General features: G+C 36.8%; 2 protein-coding genes and 1 pseudogene across 10 annotated transcripts in view; 2 read left to right on the top strand and 1 right to left on the bottom strand.

The window, feature by feature from the left end:
* The first annotated feature begins 1,175 nt into the window (after positions 1-1,175).
* On the top strand, positions 1,176-12,600 carry LOC107497205 (transmembrane protein 14C). Of its 5 annotated transcripts, none has more exons than XM_036237168.1 (7): positions 1,176-2,191; positions 5,360-5,942; positions 6,081-6,114; positions 7,370-7,446; positions 8,309-8,410; positions 11,093-11,180; positions 12,068-12,600. In XM_036237168.1, exons 1-7 carry the CDS (start codon positions 2,162-2,164, stop codon positions 12,120-12,122), a joined length of 969 nt encoding a protein of 322 aa, XP_036093061.1. In that variant the 5' UTR covers positions 1,176-2,161; the 3' UTR covers positions 12,123-12,600. The 5 variants fall into 5 exon arrangements, with proteins under 5 accessions (XP_036093061.1, XP_015974285.1, XP_015974283.1 ...); XM_016118799.2 differs by lacking the exon at positions 1,176-2,191 and adding an exon at positions 6,986-7,055 and having other exon boundaries at positions 5,821-5,929; XM_016118797.2 differs by lacking the exon at positions 1,176-2,191 and adding an exon at positions 6,986-7,055 and having other exon boundaries at positions 5,833-5,935.
* Positions 12,601-14,428: 1,828 nt separating this feature from the next.
* LOC118605069 lies at positions 14,429-14,544 on the top strand (annotated as a pseudogene).
* Positions 14,545-22,974: 8,430 nt separating this feature from the next.
* Positions 22,975-24,693, bottom strand: part of MAK (male germ cell associated kinase) — a 50,422-nt gene continuing 48,703 nt past the window's right edge. For all 5 annotated transcript variants that reach the window (XM_016118806.2, XM_016118810.2, XM_016118811.2 and 2 more), the window contains one exon: positions 22,975-24,433. In XM_016118806.2, the coding sequence (XP_015974292.1) occupies positions 24,279-24,433 (155 nt within the window). In that variant the 3' untranslated portion in view covers positions 22,975-24,278. The remainder of the gene's footprint in view (positions 24,434-24,693) is intronic.

The following is a 24,693-nucleotide window of genomic DNA, read 5'->3' as shown; positions in this document are numbered from 1 at the left end:
TTGCTTCTTGATTTATATTTATATAGTCAACTTAAGCCTTGAAATTTCACTTATCTTGCCAGTGGCTAACCTTTAAAAATTTTGACAGTTTCAGTTTTTTTTGTGAGGGGCGGGGGAAGGAGGAATAATTTTAGGTTTACAGACAAGTTGCAAAGTTCACACAGTCTCCATAGACCCCTCACCCGGCCCCGTCTAGTGTTAACATCTTAACCATGGTACATTTGTAAAAGCTAAAATATGAATGTTGCTACAATACTATAAACTACAGTGTATTCAAATTTCAACAGTTACTAACATCCTTTTCCTGTTCCCGTTCTGGGATCCAATCCAGGATACTTCATTGCATTTAGATGTCATGTTTCTTTAGTCTCTTTCAGTCTGACATTTTCTCAATATTCCCTTGTTTTTCATGAACTTGACAATTTTTTATATTGTGGTTAATTATATATAACATGAAATTTGCCATTTAAATCATTTTTAATTGTACAATTCAGTGGCATTATCAGTGTTGTATAACTGTCATCGATACATACAAAATTTACCACCCAAACAGAAACTCTGTACCCATTAAACAATAATCCCCTGTTCCCCACTCTCCCCAACCGCTGGTAACTTCTGCTTTCCTATTCCGAACATTTTATATAAATGGAACTATAATCATATCCTTTTATGTTTGGTTCATTTCACTTAGCTCAATGTCTTCAAGATTCATCCATGTGGTAGCATGTGTCAGAATTTCATCCCTATTTTATGGCTAAATAGAATTGTATATGTATTGCATATTTTGTTTATCCATCTTGATGGACACATGGGTTTTCACCTTTTGCCTACTGTGAATAATGCTGCAGTGAACATTGGTAGACAAGGCTCTGAGTCAGTTTTCACATTTGGGGGCTACAAATCTAGGTGTGGAATTGCTGGGTCACATGGTAATTATCTCTAAGGAACTGCCAAACTTTTCCACAGTGGCTGCACCATTTTACATTCCTATCAGTAAGTCACAAGGATTTCAATTTCTCCACATCCTTTCCAGCACTTGTTTTCTTCTTCTTGTAGTCAACCTAGTTGGTGTAAAGTAGTATGTCGTGCTTTTGATTTGCATTTTCCTAATGACTAATGATGTTAAGCATCTCTTTATTTGCTTATATATGTATCATCTTTGGAGAAATGTCTGTTTAAGTCCTTTGCTCATATTTTACCTGGGTTGTTTGTCTTTTTGTTGCTGAGATGTAGGAGTTCTTTATATATTCTGGAAATTAAACTCTCATATCATTTGCAAGTTTCTTTTCCCCATCACATGTTTTAATGCTACTCACTTATAAGCTGTTTTGCTTCTTTTTGACACTTCTTTCCCATGATAGCCCCATTGCCATTTCCTTCCCCTTTTATGCTTTTAGCTGTGTAGCTCATGGTTGGTCAAACAAAACCTGCACCTCCCTTTACAGTAGTGGCATGGAGGGCAGACCAGGCTACCCTCCCTGGGTAGAAGGTGTTGAGAGAAGAATGTGCAAATCCCAATTACTAAATGTATTTGTTTTTCGCTTCTCCTTTACTAGGAATTCTGTTTGACTCCTGAAAAAAGAGTTTTTGTTGGTCTAATTAAGAGGCTCAAGATTGCACCATCTAACTTGGGCTATGGCAAAGACAGCAGGGTTTGTATTTTGTTGTTGTTTTTTAATGTGGCATTGAAAAAAGAACACCTGGAATGGGCATTTGCTTTTGAGAATATTTGATTCTATTAAAGATTAATGTATAATAACAGGAAATCTTTTAGTATGAAAGTATAGATAATTAAGTAATAAACAGTTTGTTAAACGTAGGCAGAATTCATAATGAATTAAGATAAGTAGTAAAGAGAGCATGTGTTAAACAAGAATTGAAAGGAACAGAAGGTCTGAGATACCCAGGATTTTGATTTTGTTTCCTTTTTCCTCTTAGGAATGTGTACTTTGCATACAATCTCAGTCATTTTGGTTGTTGAGTTATCTACTTTGATACTTATGTATGAACAGATTCTCATCACAAATTCACTCCTCAATATTCAGAATGCCCCATATGCCACATATATATTCCCCCTCCATTTGTTGATTTAGTAGCCCTCTATTGAGAGTTCACTGTGTGCCAGGAATTATCCCAGATTCTGGAAGCTGGAAGGAAAAACATGATTCTTGTCCAAAGGACAAAAGCTCTGGTAAGTAATTTATTGCATGCATTGGCCTGGGATGGTTGGGGTACATTTACTGATGACTTTTGTAAAACATTGAGTTTTGGGACAAGGGATACAAAGGCATTTCTGGCAGAAGAAATAGAGTGTTATCTTGTTATCAGTTAAAAAAGACTCAGCTGCAAGAAACAAAAAGCAACTCTGGCTATCAAGAGGGGGTAAATTTATGAGAAGGACACAGGTGTCTGACAGAAGTCAGGGCAGGTAGATAACCAGAACCCAGAAAGGGGCAGGGTGCAGCCATGGCAATCTCCCTCTTGCCTCCGACTCTGCATGTTTTCTTCATTCTTTCTGCAGACCAGCCTCTCACTTCTCACTCTACATCTGCTCGTCCATTTAGCATGCTTATTGAGCACCCATTATGTGCCAGGCATTGTTCTAACTGCTGCATTAAAATCCTAACTCATAGAAATTGCATGCTAGAGTGAGAGGTGACTATAGCACTGGGAAGTTACATAGCATGTTAGGAGGTAAGTGGCATGGAGAAAAATAAGCTATGGACGGAAATGTGGATGTGTTGCAGTTTTAAATGAGATGATCCAGGAAGGTCTGGCTGGCTTGATATTTGAATAAAGACTTAAAGGTGATGGGGTAGGGAGTAGTATCTAGGGAGAGGGTTCCTGGCAGATGAAGCAGCACGTGTGAGTTTTCCTAGAGGTAGGAGCAAGGAGGCTGGAGCATCATGAGCAAAGGGAGAATGGAATAAGACTAAGGGCTGTGAGGTGTATAGGGCTTTTCAGGACATTGCAGGAGATAAGGGAGCCATTGAAGGGTTTTTAGCTGAGGAATAACAATTGGATTTGTAACAGGAGTTCTTCTGGTCACCATATTGAGAAGACAAGGAGTTAGGTCATCTCTGCCATGTACTAACTTTGTGACCTTATACTAGTTAGATAACCTCTTTCTCCCTTAATTCCTTCTACATTTAAAAGCAAGAGATAATAGTCTTTGCTGATAGGGTTGGTATGAGGATTAAATGAGTTCATCTATGTAAAGCACTTTGAACAGCGTCTGGCATATAATAAGCACACTATGTTTTTGCTAATATTACTATGACTCCAACGCATGAGTTCCTAGAAGCATGTGGCATTACAGGATAGTTAGAAAAAGATGGCTTTTTTTTTTTCATAATCTCACTAACTTCTTAGAGAAATGTTTATTGAATGGATGATATCTCTTTAAACAAAGCTATAACCCCAAAAACCTAGAAATTGGAAATAGAACTCATTTCCTCACACAATCTTGCTCACCACCCTTTGGCACATTTGTGGTTCAGGGTTCTAGTAATTTCAGTGGGCTTCTAATTAAAGCTTACATCACACTAAAATAGTTTTACAAAATGAAGGAAACTAACAAAATGTAAAAAACTACCGAGTGGAAGAAGATGTTCACAAATGATAAATCCAATAAGGAGTTAATATCCAAAATACGTAAGAAACATAATACCAAAAACAAAAACAAAACCCACAATTCAATTAAAAACTGGGCAGAGGAACTGAACAGACACTTCTTCAAAGAGGACATAGAGATGGCCAACAGACATGAAAAGATGCATAACATCACATCAGAGAAATGCAAATCAAAACAATGAGATACCACCTCATGTTGGAATAACCATTAAAAAAAAAAAGTGCTGAGGAGGTTGTGGAGAAAAGGGAACCTTTGTGCAGTGTTGAGACTGAAAATTGGTACAGCCACTATGGAAAATGGTATGGAGATTCCTCAAATATGTAAAAATTGAGCTGCCATGTGACTCAGCAATACCACTTCTGGGAAGTTATCTAAAGGAAACAAAAACTAATTCAGTAAGAAATGTGCACCCCTATTTCATTAAAGCATTATTTACAATATGGAAGCAACCTAGGTGTCCATGGATGAATGCATAAACATGATGTGGTATACACACACACACACACACACACATATACTCAGTAATAAAAGGAATGAAATTTTGGTATTTGGGACAACATGGATAGACCTAAAGGATATTATGCTAAGTAAAATAGGTCAGGAAAAGACATACTGTATGATTTGACTTAAAATGTGAAATCTACAAAACATGTAAACAAACAGACCCATCGAAACAGCAAGCAAAAGGGAGAGGTGGGGATGGGTGAGGGAAAAAAAGTTGAACTGAAATATGTTAATGCCAACTAGAAACATTACTAAACACAAATCATTGTGTAGAACTAATTGAAATAGAGCAGAAACAAGCTGCTTTTATGATTTTTTAAAAAATTGTACTGGGTGAGATTTGGAATAAGCAATGTGACAAGGCAGTCCATAGGGGAGTATAAATGCAATTCGTCTAAATTGGACAGAATGAAAAAGTCTTGGGAAATGTCGTACCAAGTCCTTTTGGTTGCAATTCAGAGACCCTATTTTATGATATTTTATGATGGACCACACAAAGAGCTATGTGTTTTTGATTGAGGAGTGACACTATAAGAGGCAGAATAATGTAGATTTAAGGGTATGGGACAGGCCCTATTTCAAATACAGCTCTACCAAAGACTAGAATGGTAGGAAATTTAATTTTCTGTGGTTCAATTTCTTTAAATCTAAAGAGCAGAAGGAGGATCACTGGGGATAGAACTTAAGGTTTGCAGTTTGCACGTGTATAGAGAGGAAGGAATCGTCAAGTCCATCCCAAAAGTTAAGACAAGACTTTGGTTTTCCAGGAGAGTCTTCTGTTAAGTTGAGGGTCTGGCAATTCCAGTAGGAATGCTCAGAGTTCTTAAGTCATCAACTTTGGTCGTTTAGAATCAGCTATGGTAAACAGTAATATCTAAAATTAACTGCTGCAAGTAAAAAATTTTTATAGTATATATATGTTGCAATTTCCTTTCTACTCAAGATTGTATTTATAAGATTTATCTATATTGATACTTGTAGAGGATGACACCCGAATTTTGGTGTACAGCAACGGAGTGAATGGGGCAGGAAAGGCAGGGAAGAGAAGCAGATCTACAGTGGGGGTGGAGATAATGTGTGGGGACTGGGACAATGCAGAGAACGTAGGAAATATTTAATTTACCCTCTCTCCCTTTAAGATGCTTTTAGAGTAGCCTCAATCCTAAGACAAATGGTTAAGTGAGACAATTGTCTAACCTATGGCCACCATATTCCCTGCAGGTAGAAAGCAGTCCTTTCCCGTTGCAGGGAAACATGATGGGGAGAGGAGGTAGGTTGGGTGACAATCCTCCCAGATGGCCTGCATCTAGCTTACACCTAGTAATGTGTCCTTCCATTAACTGGGTCCTTCAAACTCCATCAGACGTCCTCCTCCTGCTTGGGTGGCCTCCACCACTGGCCTGGCCCAACTCATATTTGGCTTCTTGCAAGCCCCGACTCAAACTCTGGGTTTCTGGTACCTGGCCAGGAAGCCTTGGAGCTGGAACTAGCCTTGGTGGGGCATGTCCGCGCCCTGCCAGGGAATTCAGCGCTCGCACTGCGATTCTCCACCCCAAACCCCGCCCCATATCCCGCCCTTTCTTATGCCCCGCCCCGCTTCCGGACGCTGAGCGCGCGGCGTGCGACTCCACGCCTCAAGCCCCGCCTCCACGCCCCGCTCCGCCCCACGACCCTTCTGGTCCCGGGGACGAGGAGCTCTCGTTGCGACATTTCTGGCGACATTTTCGGCGCCAGGACTCTGCCGGACGGTCTGCACGCCTTCGTCCACCGCTGCAGACCTTCGGGAAAGCGGTTCGGGTACTTGGAAATTGTTATATATACCAGTTTTGACTTTTGGGGATTATGTAAGAGGTTTGCTGCCTCCTGCTCTTCGTCCCCTTGCTTCAGGCGGGGGCTTCGTGGTTGCTTTTCTAATCGCGCATTTTTGCTTTCCTCAAAATAGGTTGTGAAGCTTGTGGAAACCTTGAGCTCTTGAGGTATGTATGCTTGCCGGTATAGCCGTAGTGCTGCTTGGTTTGCTGGAGGTTTTATTGCTTTATCGCCTTAAAAATCTCGGTATCTCAATGCCACTTTGAATTAATGATTCCAGGCCTCCTCTTTTTATATAGACACTTAGTTTAAACAAAACAAATGGGATGTGTGTTGCTTTCAATCTTAGCGTCACTGGATAGCAAATGCATTTATACAAGAAATTAGGAGTTGTTTTGCCGAGGATGTAGTGTCGTAATCATGCCTTGAGTTTTCCTGTGTTTTATCCTCCCTCCCGCCCCACCCCCACTCTAACTAAAGAACTGAGTTGAATGCAAAAGTAAATAACCGTTTAAAAGCCTTACAAATGTTAAGTATTGAAATAATTTTATTCTTTGGACAGGAGCGAAAAGCAGCACTTTCCCTCCCCCACCACTTCCCCCCCCCCCCAAAAAAGGGAAAATTTAAATAGTTGAATTAAGGGCACAGGAGATACCTGCTTTCCGATTTAGTAATATATAACTTGTTTAACTGTTGAACGGGTTAACTGATTACCCATAAAGAATCAGTCAGTGAATTTTGCTCATTTTCTTGTGGACCTGTGTTATATGAATTGAGGTTATTACAAAAATGGTATTTATTCAATATTTACTATATGCTAAGCACTTTTACATGTTACCCCACTTAATGCCTACAACGCCCCCAGGAAATATGTGCCATTGTTCTCATCATGGTGAAGGAAACAGGCTTAGAGAGGTTGAGTAGCTTGCCCATTACTTCTTATTTGCTAAGGAGTGGAGCTAGTACTTGGACCCACTTCTTTCTCACTGCTGGAGAGCTGTGCTGTTAACCAGGTCTGATCCAGCCCCTCCTCTGCAGGTGCAGGCCTGGTGTAGTCTCCTCTCTGGACAGAGCGAAAGGGAACAATGCAGAAGGACTCCGGCCCACTGTAAGTGTACAGTGAATGGGAGTGTAATAGCCAGAGCTTCTGGAAACCAGAGTTCTTTTTTCCCATCTGAAAAGGGCCCTGAGAGTAGGCTGCCTGGGCGGTATGGGGTATTGGAGGATGGACATGTAGGCCAGGGTTTGAGTCCCAGCTCTGCCACAGACTAGTTAGGCAAGTCATCTAACCTTTGGGTTTTATTTTCATTTGTACAGGGATAGGATTGTTCTGGAATGATAATCTTTTAGTTCTATCTTATGATTGGATTTGTTTTTGTTTTTTAAACATGGTTGACGCTGATTTCTTACTCCTGTTTTCAGAGTGCCTTTACATTGGATTGGCTTTGGCTATGCAGCACTGGTTGCTTCTGGTGGGATCATTGGCTATGCAAAAGCAGGTATGATTTGTGGTTATTTAACCTCTTAAGATCTTCATGTTGTTCCTCATGAAGAGAGGTAGTCCCCAGAGTCCCCAAAGTGCAATCTTGAGTGAATTTTGCTTTAGTCCCGTTAGCTTAATGAAGGTTTATTGTCAGTCCCATAGCTCTGCCTACAGTAGCTCCTATTGCACTTGCCTTTCAGTCATCTGGCTGAGCTAAGCCAGGCTTCTTATCAAATTACTTGTTTTTGACTGTTTATCTAAAGATGCTGGGGAGGGAGGGTAGTAGATTATTATTATCATCAACTGCCATACATCAGCCTTGACCCCAGAGCACCATCTCTGTGGTCGTTAAGTAGCAGGAGTCTTCACATACTTCTTTTTTGAAGTCTCCTTGTTAAACTAGGCAGGGGTGTGGTCAGAGAACGTGCTCATTTCTATCCCCTTCCATATCTCCACCCAGCACATGCATGCAGATGCGTTCGTGCACCACGCACACACACCAGAATTCTTATTCTCCAAATCATTTTTAAGTGGCTAACCGTTTTTCCCTCTCCTTTTGGAATTTGCCTGAGGTCCTGCCCATGGACAGTTCTAGTCCTTGATTGCTTAATCAGGCCTGCTTAGGGGCCCGTCTTCTCAGGTGGAAGTACCTACTAGAGGAAAGAGGGATGGTATAGTCTGACCCTGTCTTCTCTGGTAATTTTACCAGGGCTATTTAGCAAACTCCTGAAAACATTTTGTGCTTGAGAACTTGGTTGTGAATGGTGTTGAAAGTTCTCTTTGCTAGTTTTCTCTGTAGGGCAGGGAAGTCTGGTGGATTCTGTTAATGAAATAAGTGTCGGACATTACAATGCAGGCGTGTGTTTGCTTTCCTCCAGGTAGTGTCCCATCCCTGGCTGCTGGGCTCCTCTTCGGTGGTTTAGCAGGCCTGGGCGCCTATCAGCTTTCTCAGGATCCAAGGAACATTTGGGTTTTCCTAGGTATGTGAGCTTCTCCCCAGTGTAAATATGTATCCAGAATGCTTTATCAAAGATGCTGGTTAGGTGGGATGTGGCAGGTTCTTCACATTAAGACAGTTTCACTCCTTCTGCCAAGTCTTAGAGAAGTTTTAAAATGGAGGGTGAGCAGTTGTGCTGGTTTCTGCTCATCTTTTATGTACAAAATATGGAAAGGTTTTTATACATCATGAATTTAGATTTACCCAGTGAAATTAGTATTAAACTCATATAAGGCAAGTGTATACCTTTTAACCATTGAGATTGCTTACTGAAGACTGTCTGCTCGAGCATCACTAAAAGGTCACATGTCTCGGTTAAGTTTTCATCAATATTAAATTTTTCCCATTTTAAAATCATTAGCCCTTTAGCAGTAAGCTAAATGCAAAAGACAGGCCTTGCCTTCAAGGAGCCTATACATTAATTGGGGACATAAAAAGTGACTCTGCAGAGCTGCCGAAGTGCTTTGTGAGTAGCATAGATAGTGAGGAGTACAGAGAAGGAAAGATTACTTCTTATCAGGGTAGCTTTTGAAGTGTTTTTATTGAGCTCACCTCTATGTCAGACACTGCTAAGAGTGTGGGATCCTCACTTCCTCCACAAACCTACAATATGAGAAAACGTGCAGTTCTGGCTATTATAAGTGTGGTGGGGAGAATAAGCTTGTTAACAGAGTGGTTTATACAAGTCAGTATAGGCTGGGAGGGGAATCAGCAATTGCCGATTTGGGGCATGCAGCTCTCAGCTCTGCCTACTAGCTCCCTCACTCAAACTGTGGAATGATTTTCAGACCTCTTTTTTTTATTTGTGATCCTGCTTCTTCAATCTAACAAATGACCCTCACTGTCTACTTAAAGAAAAAACAGCAGCCATCGCTTAGAGACTCCATGCTATTTACCTCCAAGCCTTCCTTTGTTCCGTTTCTCCTCCAAGGCCAGTCAGCCCCTCCCCTCCAGCTTTGGGTCTCTTCTTCAACTCCTTAGAGCTTTACAATGTCAGCGATGTCATCTCTTATTTGTATTCTACATTTCAGATGGATCCCTCTTACCGATGTTCAAATGCGCTCATTTCACCCATTTAAAAATAAAAGAACCCCTCATGACCCCACCTCCTTTTCAAGTTGCTTTTGTTCTCCTTCCAAATTTCTCTAAAAAAATTTATTATACTATCTTTGTTTCCTCACCTTTCAGACATTTTCCATTTCTTTCCCTTGTCCTGGGAAATACATAGCTCTCCCTGAGGTGGCCAGTGACCTCTTTTTTTCAAAATCCAGTTTATATATATTAGTCCTCATTTAATTTGGCTGGTTAGCTGTTCTCAGCTGTACACACCAATCCATTATTCACTATCCTGGTTTTCTTTTTTATTTTGTCATTCTCTTTTGTTTGCCCGTCATCTTTTTTGGCCACTAAATATTAAAGTTCTTAAGGTCTGATTCTTTATCTTTTTTATACTTTCTCATTTGATAATGTCATCAAAGCCCAGACTTTAAATTACTACTGATACACAAATGACTCACAAGTTTTTCTCTCTCCAAGCTTTTCTCTTACATATACAATTGTCTACTTGAAATCTTTTAGATGTTTCAAGGCTGACTTCATGTCTTCACACACATTGGGTCTTTGGCGTTCTCTATTCAGGTCTTGATTGTACTCTTTCCCTTCATCTTTATGTCTAACTCATCAGCAAGTGCCATCAGCACTACTTTCAGCACATATCCTAAATTGTCTCCTTCTCTGTCTCCATGGTCACTATCCTCATCCCAGCCATCCTTCTCTCTTCTCTGCATTCCTGAGGAAATTTCTTAACATGTCCATTTTCCCTGCAGTTTGTTCTCCATCATACAAGATGAATTATATTTTCAGAATGCAATTTGCCCTAATGTCTTAATGGCTTCTCATTGCTCTTAGGATGAAGACACAATTCCTAACACAGCCTTCAAGGCTCCATATGGTCTGGCCCCTCTTCCTTGCTAGCCAAGTCTTGATTTCTGGATTACTGGCCTTTCGCCACAGGGCTCCGCGTATATTATTTTGTCTGCTGGAATGTGCTTTCCCTCCCCTTTAGCTCATTAACTGCTCTTTAGATATTAGCTCAGTCTATACTTCCTCAGCAAATCCTTTCATGGTCTCTCTGAATAGGCTAGGTCTCCCATTTATTATGTTATAATATTTATGTTATTGTATTGCATTAATTATACCTGTAGCACAAATTATACTTTTTAAAAAGTTTTTATTTATGATTCTTTAAAGTCTTTCCCATTAAACCGGAAACACTGTTAGGGCAGAGACCTTTTCGATGACAGCTCTTTTCAATATCTAGTACAATAGGTATTTTAACAGATGTTGAGTGGGAACAGCATACAGGGTAAATAGAATTGGCAAGGAACAGGAAAAAATCTTATACCAGTTTTGGAGGAAATGAAGAAATTTATGTCTGAAGGGTGTTAGGAGATTAGGGTAGAAAAACCGACTGGACCCAGTCTGCGGGGTCCTTATATTCCAGTTTTTGTACTTAGTCCCTTAACGATGCTGGTGGCCAATACAGTTCCCCCAAATTGAGAGGTAAGAGTTGGGGTATGGCCCTTGAAAGATGGGTGGGATTTTGATCACTTTTAATTCTCTCAAATATAAGATTTAATGATCTTTGATTCTTTATTTTTCTCAGTTACATCTGGAACCTTGGCTGGTATTATGGGAATGAGATTCTACCACTCTGGAAAATTTATGCCTGCTGGCTTAATTGCAGGTGCCAGGTACTTTCTGTTTTATTGCTGTTCTTCACGAGAATGGAGTTTACTTGAATGCCCCAAATATTTTGTACATCCATAAATTTACTTGTTTCAGTATATCTGATGCTGATTTAATGCCAAAGTAGCATAAATATATTCATTCACTATGGAAATAGTTGCTCTTATATTTGCTCTCTGGTCCATCATGGCTCCTCCCTACAGTGGAAGCAGCAGCTTCAGTGCAAAGCCATGACTGCAGCTCTTCTGTGACTTTCAGTGCGGGTTCCATATTTTTTAGTTGTATGGATGCCCTTTATTATTGAAAATAATGCTAGAAGGGAATTTCAATTGATTCCTGTTTTCTTATTAACTTTGATTATAAAATCCAACCAAGGTTATTTTTAAAAAAAATACAGTCCCTAAGCATACATAATAAAGAGACTCTGAAGATAAGAGAATTTTAAAAAACCTGTTTTGGGAAAAGATTACTTAGCAGACTTCGATCATAGTTATCATGCTGTCAAGCAAAATGTTTTATAGTCAGTGTAGACCAAGGTCGAGAACAATAAACCGGAAGGCTGCTAATCTACCATCCATTAGCTAGCTCTGTGACTCTGGGAAGGCCTTGGTCTCCCCAGCCCTCAGTTTTCTCATCTCTGAATTATTGGCAGTTAGATTAGGAACTCCAACTCATGCGGTGTACTGTTTTAAGGCCTCAGTACAATATTGCCCCTTGGCATGGGTTTTCTTTGGTGCCTGTAGGGTTGGAAGTTCCATCTCTGTGTGCTCTGCCATGGTAGCTACTCCCCATGCAGTGAGGGAACTGTGGAGTCCTAGTGCCTTAATAGTCAAGTGCCTGTTCTGTCCTTTACCTGACATTTTTATTTATGTGTGTGTTTTCCTTTTAACAGTTTGCTGATGGTCGCCAAACTTGGAATTAGTGTATTCAGCAGGCCCCATCAGTGACAGTCATAGCCCAGCCTGGACTCATGAAGAATTTTGAAACTTCCACTATTTTTAGTGTATTAAGAGAAATAAGTTCAGGATTTTCACATATTCTGACATTTTACTTAAAAACAAAACAAAAAAGGAAAAAATAATACTGAACTTTGCAGAGGAAAAAATCAGTCCTTATCATTACAACCTTAAAGAGGTGGGTAGTATATAATGCAAGAACTTAGTATCATATCCTCTTATAGTTTGATTTTTATATGTTGATATCTCCTTCTGTATCTTTCCATAAAGTCTCAAGGGGTTAAATGTTAGCTGTCAACATTATGGGCTCTGAAACCCCATACCCTACTTCAAGGAACAGTGAAAAAAAATCTCATGAGATTTTGTTCTTTTGTTCATCTGTCTGTTCTTTTGCTCACCTTGGAGCACAGACCTACTTTGAAATTATGTTAAATGAAATATCAATGAAAATAAAGTTTGCTATAATACATTCTATGTTGTCTTCATTTCCAGAGCTGTTTAGAACATAAAATGAGATGTGGATAGCAAGAAGACATAGTAGCGTGAAAGCGTTTTATTAATATTTTATTTAAGAATTACTCATTTTGAATAATTTGAAGACCAATAATGACAGTTATTTGATTACACATTGCATTGAACTTATTTTAAAAATGATCTGTAGTGAGTATTTCTATTCTAAGATTAGGACTTTGTAATCAAAGGAAAAAATAAAATTTTGATTAACTAGTTAATCTATAAATGTGAAAATAAAAGACCTGTCTGGGACTCAAATTACCTAGGTTGGTCTCTAATTTGGACACATTAACTGGATACTGATACATTTTCACTTTTTTTTTTTTTTTTTTTTTTTTTTAGCATTGAGAATTGACTCATTTTAACAGGAAGCGATATCTGCTACTTCTGCCCTAACTGGTATTGAATTTAGAGTATAATTTAGTCACCTATTAATTTTATGTATTTGCTTAAACCTCTTGAAAAGAGTCCTAGTTTTCTCATCCCTGTTTTGTGCCAGGGGACATTCTTAAAGCATAATGGTTAGAGATCTAAACAAGGTGATGTGACCAGAACACAGTTATCTATACCATGCATTTCTCTTAATTCAGCCAGGATCAAAACAAGATTTTTGGACAGCCGCATCACAGCAAAGACTCATTGAGCTTTTGGTCTACGAGACACCTGTGTCTTTTTCTCACATAATGCTGTTAATAACTGCTCAAAGGTAGTGAAAGGGTTAATGCTTGATGTCACATAGTTGCAAGCACTAAAAAAATTGTTTTAGTTCCTGGCATACTCAATGATTGCCTTTTTATCATACAATTATGAAATTCGTGGTTTAAAAACATTTAAAAACAGTTCATTGATATGTGGTATGATTTCATGTCCTGGTGAATTGGATTATCATGATCTTCTAAACATCCTGTACAGTCTAAAAGATAATAGACAAAGAAAATCAAGCAGAAATTTTCTTTAAACTGATTTTTATAGAAATGTAGGAGAAAAAAATGAGTTATATCTAGTGCTGCACAGGTCAGAACACTTACAGGTGGCCTGGGTGTCCTCTTGAGCAATGAAGAGCTGTCTGTGTATTATGTATGTTTACAGAACTTACCTCATTATGCTTGTTTCCCCAAACCTCACTACTGTGTGAGTGCCAGGTAGAAGTGAATATCAGTTATGACTTGCCGATTTCCAAATGTTTGAATCATGTGAACTGTAAGACCCAAGGCACAGGAGTAGTAATACTCTTATCAGAAAGTAATGCTCTTATTATCAAAGACACATGTTGGGTTCTAAGCTAGCCCTTGGGTGGTCGTCATGATAAATAGCTACTTAAAATATTATGGGTAAATGTATTTGATATACCTTGTCAATATTTTTCATCCTCTAAACCCAGCCACACATGCATGTGTGTGACCTGTGTGCACTCTCACATACAAGCTAATATACTTAGCTACTTAGCTGTTGACAATTAAGGGCACTTATGTTGTGATAATACAGGCATCAGAAGGCTATAGACCATTGAAAGCTACCATCCTTCTAGGCTTCCATAGATATGATTTTGAATCTTGACATGGGCCTTGGTTTTTCATGTCTGGAGTGTTTCCAAATGCCATCAGTTTGGGCCTTTAGTTTTAGGGGAGGGTTCCCAGCATCAGACTGACAAGGTTCCCTGAAAGTGGGAATTAATTTTGGTCTAAAGTAGATCACCAGGACGTGGTTCCATAGTGTCGCAATTAACACTTCTGTTTTACACACAGAAGGTCCTGGGTTTGTGCCCCAGTGGAGCTACAGCCATGGTCTACAGCCATGCTACCCTGAACAAGCCTGATGTCTGATCTTGGAAGCTAAGCAGGGTCAGGCCTGGTTAGTACTTGGATGGGAGACCACCTAGGAAGACCAGGTGCTATAGGCATAAATAATAATTAAAAGAATAAAAATAAAGGGGATCACCAGTGGTCGGTTCTAAGACTGCACACAGACTGAGGTGACTGTGGGCAAAGGGGTCTTTATTGCCAGGCAGCCCTGAGAGTGCCCTTACCTAGTCCCTCCTTTCCCTAGCCCCTCCTCCTCCAGCTAAGTTCACCTGAGTACTAACTGTCCTAAGATTGTGCTGGATCCTAGAAGGAAAAGAACAAACCTTAGCTTGCCCTCATGGAGTCTAGTGGAGAAGACTGGCATCAAAACAAAGGCAATATAGAAATACATAATAGAGGTAGATATATATATCGCCTTAGGGGCACAAAAAAGGATGTTGTCAATTTTGTCTAGGGAGTCTAGGAGAGCTTCATAGAGGAGGTGATTGAGGTGAGCCTTGAAGAATAAGGAAGTCATAGACAAGGACTGACAGATGTTGCAGGTACAGAAGCAGTAATATGTGCAGTGCCTTAGAGGCACAACATGGATCTGGCACAATTGGATAATTACGAGTCGTTTGGTGTACCTAGCTTAGAGAATGTGAGGTTGGCTACAGCAGGAGATGAGACTGAAGGCCAAGGTCAAATCTAGATGGCTTTGGCATACCACCCTATAGAGTTTGAACTTAATTCATTTTCCTCATGTTTGTTGTTTCTTGTTGATTTGTGGACGCTTTTCATATATGATGGGTATCCTTTTTTATATATTGCATTTTCTCCCAGTCTATTGCATGTCTTTTTTATAGTGTCTATATTTTTGCATAGTCGGATCTATTACCTTGCTTTATAAAATTCTCACTCCAAAATTATAAAAATATTCACCTAGTTAACAAGGTTGTTTAAAATTGGGAAAAAATGTTTTTGTAATAAAGAATGCATGCAAGACAGAAGAGTGTACAATAAAATTAAGTCTCCTCCCCATTCCAGATCTTTAGTCTCTCAACTTTAGAGGTAACATTATTTACCTTATTTATAGGCTCAAAAATTTTATGAGACTATATATATAGCATATAAATGCATCCTTTTTTGGTTATTAACATAAATGAGGCACAGGATAAACACAGTAATGTTCTTTGCTACACTGTGCTACACTTAACACCTTTATCTGGACATAGAGACCTACTTCATCATTTTAATAGCTTTTTAATTGTACAATTTTACTGTCTAGATCACCATTCCCCTACTGATAGAAAAGTACTTTGTTTAAAGCTTTTTGCTATTACAAAGAATGCTATACCAAGGAACATCACTATCTAAATGCTGGCGCACATGTGCAAATGAATCTTAGGTTATATTCCTAAAAGCTGAGTCAAAGCAGATGAGCATTCAAAATTTTAATTGTCCTCAAAAGTGTTGCACCAATTTACACTCAGCAATAGTAGTTGAGAGATTTTGTTTCCCTACCTTTGCTAACACTGTGATTATCAGACTTTTTATCTTTGACAAATTAAGCTAGGCATTTGTGAACTTTTTCTATAAATGGCCAGATAGTAAACATTTTAGGGTTTACAGACCATATGGTCTCTGTCCACCTTCTCAGACTCAGCGTTGTAGAACAAGTCTCCATAGACAGTACATAAACAAGTGAGAGTGGCTATGTTCCAACAAATTTCTATTTATGGACCCTGAAATTTGAATTTCAGGTCATTTTCACATATTACAAAATACTAATCTTATTTTGATTTTTTAAACCATGTTACTTTGATTAAAAAAGAAAATCTTAGTTTGCCAGCTGCATAAAAAAGGCACTGGACTGGATTTGGTTCACTGAGCATACTTTGCCAACCGTTGATCTAAGCCAAAAATATTATCTATCATTTTAATTATTTAGTTATGACTTATTAAGCATCTCTTCATATACTTATTGACCAGTGATATATATATTTTTCTCTGTGAACCGCCTGTTCATATTTTTTGTCCATGTTCTTGGTGGTGGTTTTTCTAATTGGTCTGTGACTATATAGTAGAAAAAATTGTTTTATACATATATATAATATTTTGTCTTTTGATTTTGTTTATGACTGTTTTTGTCATGTGGAAAATAAGATTTTGTATGGAATCAAATTTATTCTATTTTCTTTATGGCTTTCAGATTTTGTGTTTTAGGAAAGAACACATTTCAACAGTGTAAAATTAAATTTTCTTATTTTTCATACTTTTATAGGTTTTTTTTTAGCTTTTCATTTTTACTGCCTTTAGAATTTATTTTTGTGTGATAGTGCAAATTAGGGATATGACTAAATTATTTTCTCCAAAAAAAAATAGCCATTACTCTCAGTATTTATTGAATGGTATATCCTTTGTTCATTGCTTTAAAATACCACCTTTTCCATGTACTGAATTTCCATATTTGATCTAATTCTGGGATTTCTAGTCTCTTCCATAGATCTACTTATCTCGTCTCAGTGACAAATTATATTTATCACTGTAGATTTGTAATGTATTTTGATATTTGATAGGACAAATCTATTATTGTTACTTTTCTTTACATATTTACTCTTCTATATAAATCTAGACTTAGCCTTTAATTTTAAATATTACTTGGGATTTTGATTATGATTGTTTTGAATTGTAGGTAAAGAGGAATTTAGAACTTTAAAATATGTACTCTTCAGTCCAGGAAAATTATATGTATTTTCATTTAACTTAGTTTTTTTCTTTAATGTCTTAAAGCAATATTTTACAGTTTTTTTCCTTCCATTTAGTTCTTTGCATTTCTATTAAGGTTATTTTAGAATATTTTATAGTTTTGTTATTATGAATGGGAACATTTTCATATATATACATTTAAATTAGGTATCAGCCTGAACAAAATGAATTTCTGATATTAATGTAAAAGCTTCTATTGACTCACTTAAGCATATTACTTGTCTTAGATTTTTGTTAGCTACCCTTTATCTAGTCCTATCGCTTTATGTTAAAGTTAGAAGTAATAATCTATTTGTTGCTCTTGTTGACAAGATTCAGCATTGTTCTAGAGATACTAGACAAGCAATAAAATGAGAAATAAATTAAGTGTAAATTAATTGTGGGAAAGGAAAGAAACATTTAAAAAAATATATAGTTTATCTAGAAAACCCAAGACAAGTAACTAAAAACCTATTAGACTAATGAGAAAGTTCTATAAAGCAATAAGAAACAAGACAATACCAAATACCTAATAGCTGTCTATCAACAACCATAATCATTTCTCCTCCATACCATTGCTTATACTACCAAGTCCAAGTGTCATCTTTAATCTTCTAATTGGACTCCCAGTTTTCATGCTTTGACCCAATAATTCATTCTCTACCCAGCTAGCAGATGCATATTTCAAATATAATTAGACTCCTAGACTTAAAATCATTCAGTCATCTCTCACTATATCCCTCCTTTAGTTTCTCTTAAACACCCTGTACTTTTTCTTAATAGCACTCATCATAAATTGCAAATACAGTTGACACTTGAGTAATAGGTTTGAATTGCTTGAGTCCAGTTGTACATGAGTTCCCCTCCCCTAGCAGTAATTATACAGTTGGCCTTCTGTTGCCCAACTGGGGATCAAAACCAGTGTTTTCAGTCCATAGATGGAAATCTGTAGATGCAGAGGGCCAACTGTATGCATTGTTGTATGCCATTTTATATAAGGGACTTGAACATCTGTGGATTTTGGTATCTAGGGGGATAAAGGGCAGGGGACATCCTGGAACCAATGTCCCATGGATATTTAGGGACAACTATACAATTTTTTGTGTGTTTAATGTCTTCTTCCAGAATGTTCTATGAGGTCAGGGAAAATGACCCCTTTGTTACCACAATATATATCACATTTAGTACATAGTAGACAGTAAATATTTTCTGAATAGAGAAATTGAGCAAATCTGCTTTTTAAAAATAGACTGTATGTTTTAGAACAGTTTTGAGAAAACAAGAGTTCCCATGTACCCTACATGCAGTTTCTCTTATTGGTAGCATCTTAATACCTTGATATCTTACATTAGTAACATGATACCTTGTTACAACTAATGAACCAACACTGATACATTATCATTAACTAAAGTCCACACTTTATTCAAATTTCTTTAGTTCTTTCTTATTTTTTTTTTATTTTATGGTGACATGGTTAATGAAATCCAGTATGTTTCATCTGTACATTTTAACAGTAAGGCTTATTTATATTTACATTGTGTGTTCACTTCTTCCCATAGTTAGCTTTCTTTCTGTGACCACATATTTGACCCCCTTTACTCCCTTTACCTCCCTCCTCCCCTCTGGTAACGACTAGTCTATAGTCCATGTCCATGAGTCTCTGTTCATTTGTCCTGTTCATTTGTGGCTTTTAGGTTTATATCTAATTATCATTCTATTCCAGAAACTTGTCTGGGATGCCACATTACATTTAGTTGCCATGTCTCTTTGGGCTCCTCTTGGCTGTGACTATTTCTTAGATTTTCCTTGTTTTTGATGACTGACAGTTTTGAGGAGTACTGAAGGTATTTTGTAGAATGCACTTCCCATTGGAATTTATCTAGTATTTTTCTCATGGTAAGACTAGAGTTACAGGTTTTTAGGAGGAAAACCATGGAGGTAAAGTGCTATTTTCATCACATATGGTTACATATATCAATGTTTTACTGTTGATGATGATCCTGATCATCTGGCTGAGGTAGTGTCCATCATGCTGTCTATGTGGAAGTTACTCCTTTTTTTCCCTTCCCATACTGTACTCTTTGAAAGGAAGACACTGTGCACACATTCCACACTTAAGGAATGGGGAGTTTTTCTCTACCTCCTGAAGGGCAAGAGTAGCTACATAAGTTATTTGGAATTCTGCATGAGAGATTTGCTCTTCTTGGCCATTTATTTACTTATTTATATCAGTCAATTTTCTACTTTGGGCTATAATCCAATACTTTATTTTCTTGCTCAGACTGTTGCAGTTTTGGCCACTGCGAGCTCTCAGTTTGGCTCATGTGTTCCTTTGACATAGGCATCAATGTAGACTTCTTTTGTTTTTTGTAGAACTTCCTTACTTCCTGGCATTATAAGAGGTTCCAAGTTCATCTTGTATATTTCATGTCCCAGTACTGGAATCAGCCATTTCTCCAAGGAACTCAGAAACCAAGCTCTGGGTGCTAGATAATGCTGCTTGTTCCTGGGGTGAAATCTTTTATCATCTTATACTTTTATCTTTAATTCCTTTTTACTTTTTAAGTTGTTACTTTTTTTCTAGTTTTGTAAGCTAAATGCCCTAATTCAGCATATTTTCAGTGTTCATTTTTTCACAAATGGATCAAGTGTATAATTTCTTTTCTCAAATCTATTTTTAGCTGAATTTAACAAGTTTAAATACAGAAGTCTATCATTGTTCGTTTCTAAAGGGTATCTTTCATTTTTGACTTTTCCTTTTGATGTTTAAATGTTTAGAAAATTTTTTTTATTTTTTAAGTGAATAGGTTCTGGGGCATTGTTACATTTTAGTTTTATTACATTGTGAAAAGAAGTATTAATACATTTTTTACATTTGAGAATTTGAAATTTCCTTTGTGGCTTAATATAGTCAATTTCTTGTGCATGTTATGCATTTTTGAGAAGAGTGTATTTTCCTTTATTGGATGAAGTTCTATGTGATATATACATTGAATAAACTTTGTTATTGTGTTATTCATATACTCATTTATTTTAGGCCTCAGTCTTTTTTCTGAGAAAAACTTCCTATTCTATTGTTATATCAATTCCTTCTTATATTTATGATAAATATTTTTTATGTATTTGTTTAAGATTTTATTTTGAAAAAATTCAAATCTACAGAAGTTTCAGTAATGCTCATGAGCATCCGTATACCCTTTACCTGGTTTCACCAATTCACCAATTGTTTAATATTTTGTGCATATGCGCTCGCTCTCTACCTACACACACACATACACATGCATGAAAAAATCCTCAACAAAATATTATCAAATCCAACAATGTATAAAAAGTATTACATATTATGACCAAGTGGGATTTAATTCAGGTATACAAAACTAGTTCTGCATTTAAAAAAGTTTATCACATTAATAGGCTAAAGAACCAAAATCATATGATCATATCAATAGATACAAAAAAGCATTTGACAAATCTAACATCTATTCATAATAAAAACTCAGCAAACTAAAAATAGGAACTTCCTCAACTTGATAAAAAAAAAATCTACAAAAAGCCTGTAACTAACATCATACCCAATGGAGAGAAATTAGATGTTTCTGCTAAGATCAGGAACAGGGCAAGGGTGTTCACTCTCACCACTTCTTTTCGAATTGTATTGGAAGTCCTATCTAGTGCAATAAGACAAGAAAGGAAATAAAAGGTATACTTATTGGGAAAGGTGAAGTAGAACTTTCTGTTTGCGGATGACATGATTGTCTATGTAGAAATTATCAAAGAATCAACAAAGATGCTCCTAGATTTAATTGATTATAACAGCTATTAGGATACAAAGTTAATATGAAAAAGTCTTACATCCAAGCTATGAACACCTGAAATTTTAAATTAAAAATGTAATATAATTTACATTATTAACATTAAAAAGGAACAAGTATAAATATGTGTTTAAGATTATATGAGAAAAATGACAAAACGTTGATGAAAGAAGTAAAAGATGTAAATGGGGAGATAGCCTATGTACATGAATAGGAAAACTCAATATTATCAAGATGTCAGTCTTCCCAGCTTGGTCCAGATTCAGTGCAATCCCAAGCAAAATCCCAGTAAGTTATTTTGTGGATATTGACAATATGATTCTAGAGTTTATATGCAGGAATAAAGGCCAAATAGCTAACAATATTGAAGAAGAGAAACAGAGTTGGAAGACTGACATTACCTGAGTTTAAAATGTCTAAAAGCTGTATTAATCAAGACAGTGTGGTATTGGCTAAAGAGTAGAAACATAGATCAATGGAAGAGAATAAAGAGCCCAGAAATAGATCCATAGAAATATAGCCAACTGATCTTTGACAAAGTAGCAGAGCAGTTCAATGGAGAAAGGAGAGTCTTTTCAACAAACAATGCTGGCACAACATCAACATGAAAAAAAAAATCTAGATCTCACATCTTTCACAAAAATTAATTCAAAATGGATCATAGATCTAAATGTAAAATGCAAAACTATAAAACTCATAGAAGATAACAGGAGAAAATAATAGGTGACCTTGGTTTTGGTCAAGATTAATTTTTAGATACAACATCAAAAGCATGATTTATGAAATAAAAAATTGATGTTGGACTTCATCAAAATAGAAGACTTATGCTGTGAAAGACACTGTTAAAAGAATGAAAAGTCAAGTCAGAATGGGAGGAAATATTTGCAAATGCCATCTGATAAAGGTCTGTTATCCAAAAATACAAAGAACTGTTAAAACTCAACAGTATGAAAACAATCCAATTTAAAGATAGGCAAAAGGTCTGAATAGACAGTTCACCAAAGAAGTTTGACAGATGGCAAATAAGCATATGAAAAGATTTAAATGCCCCAAACCATATGTCATTAGGGAATTGCAAATTAAAACAACATGGTATCACTACATATTTATTAAAAGAGCCATAATCTAAAACTGACAATGGCAGATGCTGGTGAGATGTGGAGCAACAGGGACTCTCATTGCTGGTGGGAATGCAAAATGGGACGGTCACTCTGAAAGACAGTTTGGCTCTTTTCTTATGAATCTAAACGTATTCTTACCATACGATCCAGCAATTATGCTCCTTGGAATTTATCCAAATGTAAAAACTGATGTCTGCACAAAAACATGCACATGTTTATAGCAGCTTTATTGATAATTGCCCAAACTTGGAAATAACCAAGATGTCCTTCAGCAGGTTGAATGGATAAATAAAATGTGGTACATATAGATATTGGAATATTACTTAATGATAAACAGAAATGAGAAAAGACATGGAGGAAACTTAAATGTATATTACCAAATGAAAGAAGCCAATCCAAAATGGCTGGCTACATAGTGCATGATTCCAACTGTATGACATTGTGGAAAAGGAGAAACTATGGAGACAAAGTGATCAGTAGTTGCCAGAGGTTTGGGGGGATGAGGGAGTGAATGGTTAGAGGGTTTTTAGGGCAGTGAACATATTCTGTATGATGCTGTAATGGATACATCATACATTTTCTTACAACTTACAGAATAGACAAAGCTAAACCCTAATAATGTAAATATGGGTTTAGTTAATAATGTATTGATATTGGTTCATAATAAATGTTGCATACTAATAAATGCCCCATACTGATGCAAGATGTTAATAATAGGGAAAATTTTAGGAGGGGGAGATGAGGGGGTATATGAAAACTGTATTTTCCAATCAATTTTCTCATAAGCTTAAAACTGCTTAAAATAAGCTAATACAACAGGCCTCAGAGTATAAGTATAAAGTTTAAACATGTAAGGAAAACACAGTAGTTAACCATATTAATTTTAATATCTATTCAGAGTTTAAAAGTTCTGGCAACAAAATAATTTTTTAGCTTTGAGATAGCAATTAAAACTGTACAAACATATATAACCATTACCACCAACATAAATTACTCTTTAGATTGTAACATTCTTTAACAAGGTGAGCTGAATCCTTTGTACAAAAACACCATATTATTTTTATAATGTGCCTTTCAATAATGTTCACAAGATGATACCAATTACATTAGCATTTGTTACAAAGTCATAAAATGCATAAAATATACAAAGTATTCCTTAAAAAGAATATACAGTACTATGTCCAGTCCGTAAAATGGCAGGTTTAAATAGAGTAGTCCCAAGTTCAAAATGTCTTATTTTAAATACCAATTTAGAAATAAAACTAAGAAAAAAAAGTACTAAGTGAAGTCACTGCTATAGCAGCTGAATGCATTCGCTCTTCAGAGCCCATGTGAAGGTCAGAGCCACGTCTGATCACAAAAGCAGCAAGAGTTTGCTTTGGGGAGCCAGCTAACACACTTCCTCTTTATGTAGGAACATGGAAACGAATGTGCTTTGAAAGTCTGATGAATGCATATCATAGTTTCAAGAACTTTCTTGATGTGAAAATGAGAGGACCTTGGCTTGGTTCATTTGTCAGTCACCAAGCCATTGGATTTGGTAGTCGCCATGAATTCGCAGCAGTTGTATTGGTCAAATTAAACAACAGACTCTCTTTCTACGAAAATTGGGTGACATAATTTTTAAATTTAAAAATAAATTTATTTCTAAGAAAGACATCCTGCTCAAGATTGTCATTACTATTGCTTCCATAATTTTAGACAAAGTAGAAAAACAAATGATAAATTACCATTTTTCTGCCATTGCCAAAGTCGTAGAGTAGAGCCTCAGCCAAATAAGAACTGTAAAAGCCCGCAACATCTGTGGTCTACCTAACTGCTATAAAAAAGCAAAGTGAACCTCTGAGGCTAAATGGTGAAATATTAAGTGTTTAGGCAAATATTCAACTAAAACATTCTAAACACCTTTTGGAGCCATTTTTTTAAGTTTCTCATTCCACTTACTATTTATTCGTATATCAAATACTTGATACTTTGGCAAATAGTTTATTCAATACTTTGTAAAGTCCTACCTATATATCAGCACTGTGGGCAACGATGCTAAGAAAATGTATTTCATTTCTAGGAAAGAAAATAAGAGATGTATTTTGCTCTTCAAAGTGCCCACTATGTAGACATTTCCCAGGGTCAGGGGACTCTATGGAGCAACGCTAGGGGCTTCACTCTAGACTTCTACCGGTGGCCTCCGTACTTGGCCACCCAGTCTGTCCTTCCGTGCACTGAGGGAACTGGCTGTGCACGATTCACAATATTTAGATTCTTGGCTGTAGGATTGTAAGTAGGTCCTGAAAACTGCCCCTGCCCAGTTTTTGTGTTCCAGGTATATTCTGAAAGAAATCAGAATCAGAAATTAGAATTTTATTTACTTGATAATTCAACATAAAGCAATTCATCCTCTCATGGGGAAAATTAGAATTTATCTTTAAAAGATCAATTCCGTGGTCTCTACGGGTTTTTTTTTTTATATTAAAACTAAAAATACTAGTGTAGTATTTGTTGACACCAATAAGAATTTTCAGTAGCTTTAGAGCCATTATATCTGGTTTACAGTTCTCACACTGCTGCTCTTTCTTATTTGGGTTCACTG

The sequence above is a fragment of the Rousettus aegyptiacus genome, unplaced genomic scaffold (assembly GCF_014176215.1).
Source record: "Rousettus aegyptiacus isolate mRouAeg1 unplaced genomic scaffold, mRouAeg1.p scaffold_m13_p_1, whole genome shotgun sequence".
Taxonomy (NCBI): Eukaryota; Metazoa; Chordata; class Mammalia; order Chiroptera; family Pteropodidae; genus Rousettus; species Rousettus aegyptiacus.
Note: the sequence above shows the minus strand (reverse complement) of the source record. Positions and strands in the feature narration are given on the sequence as shown.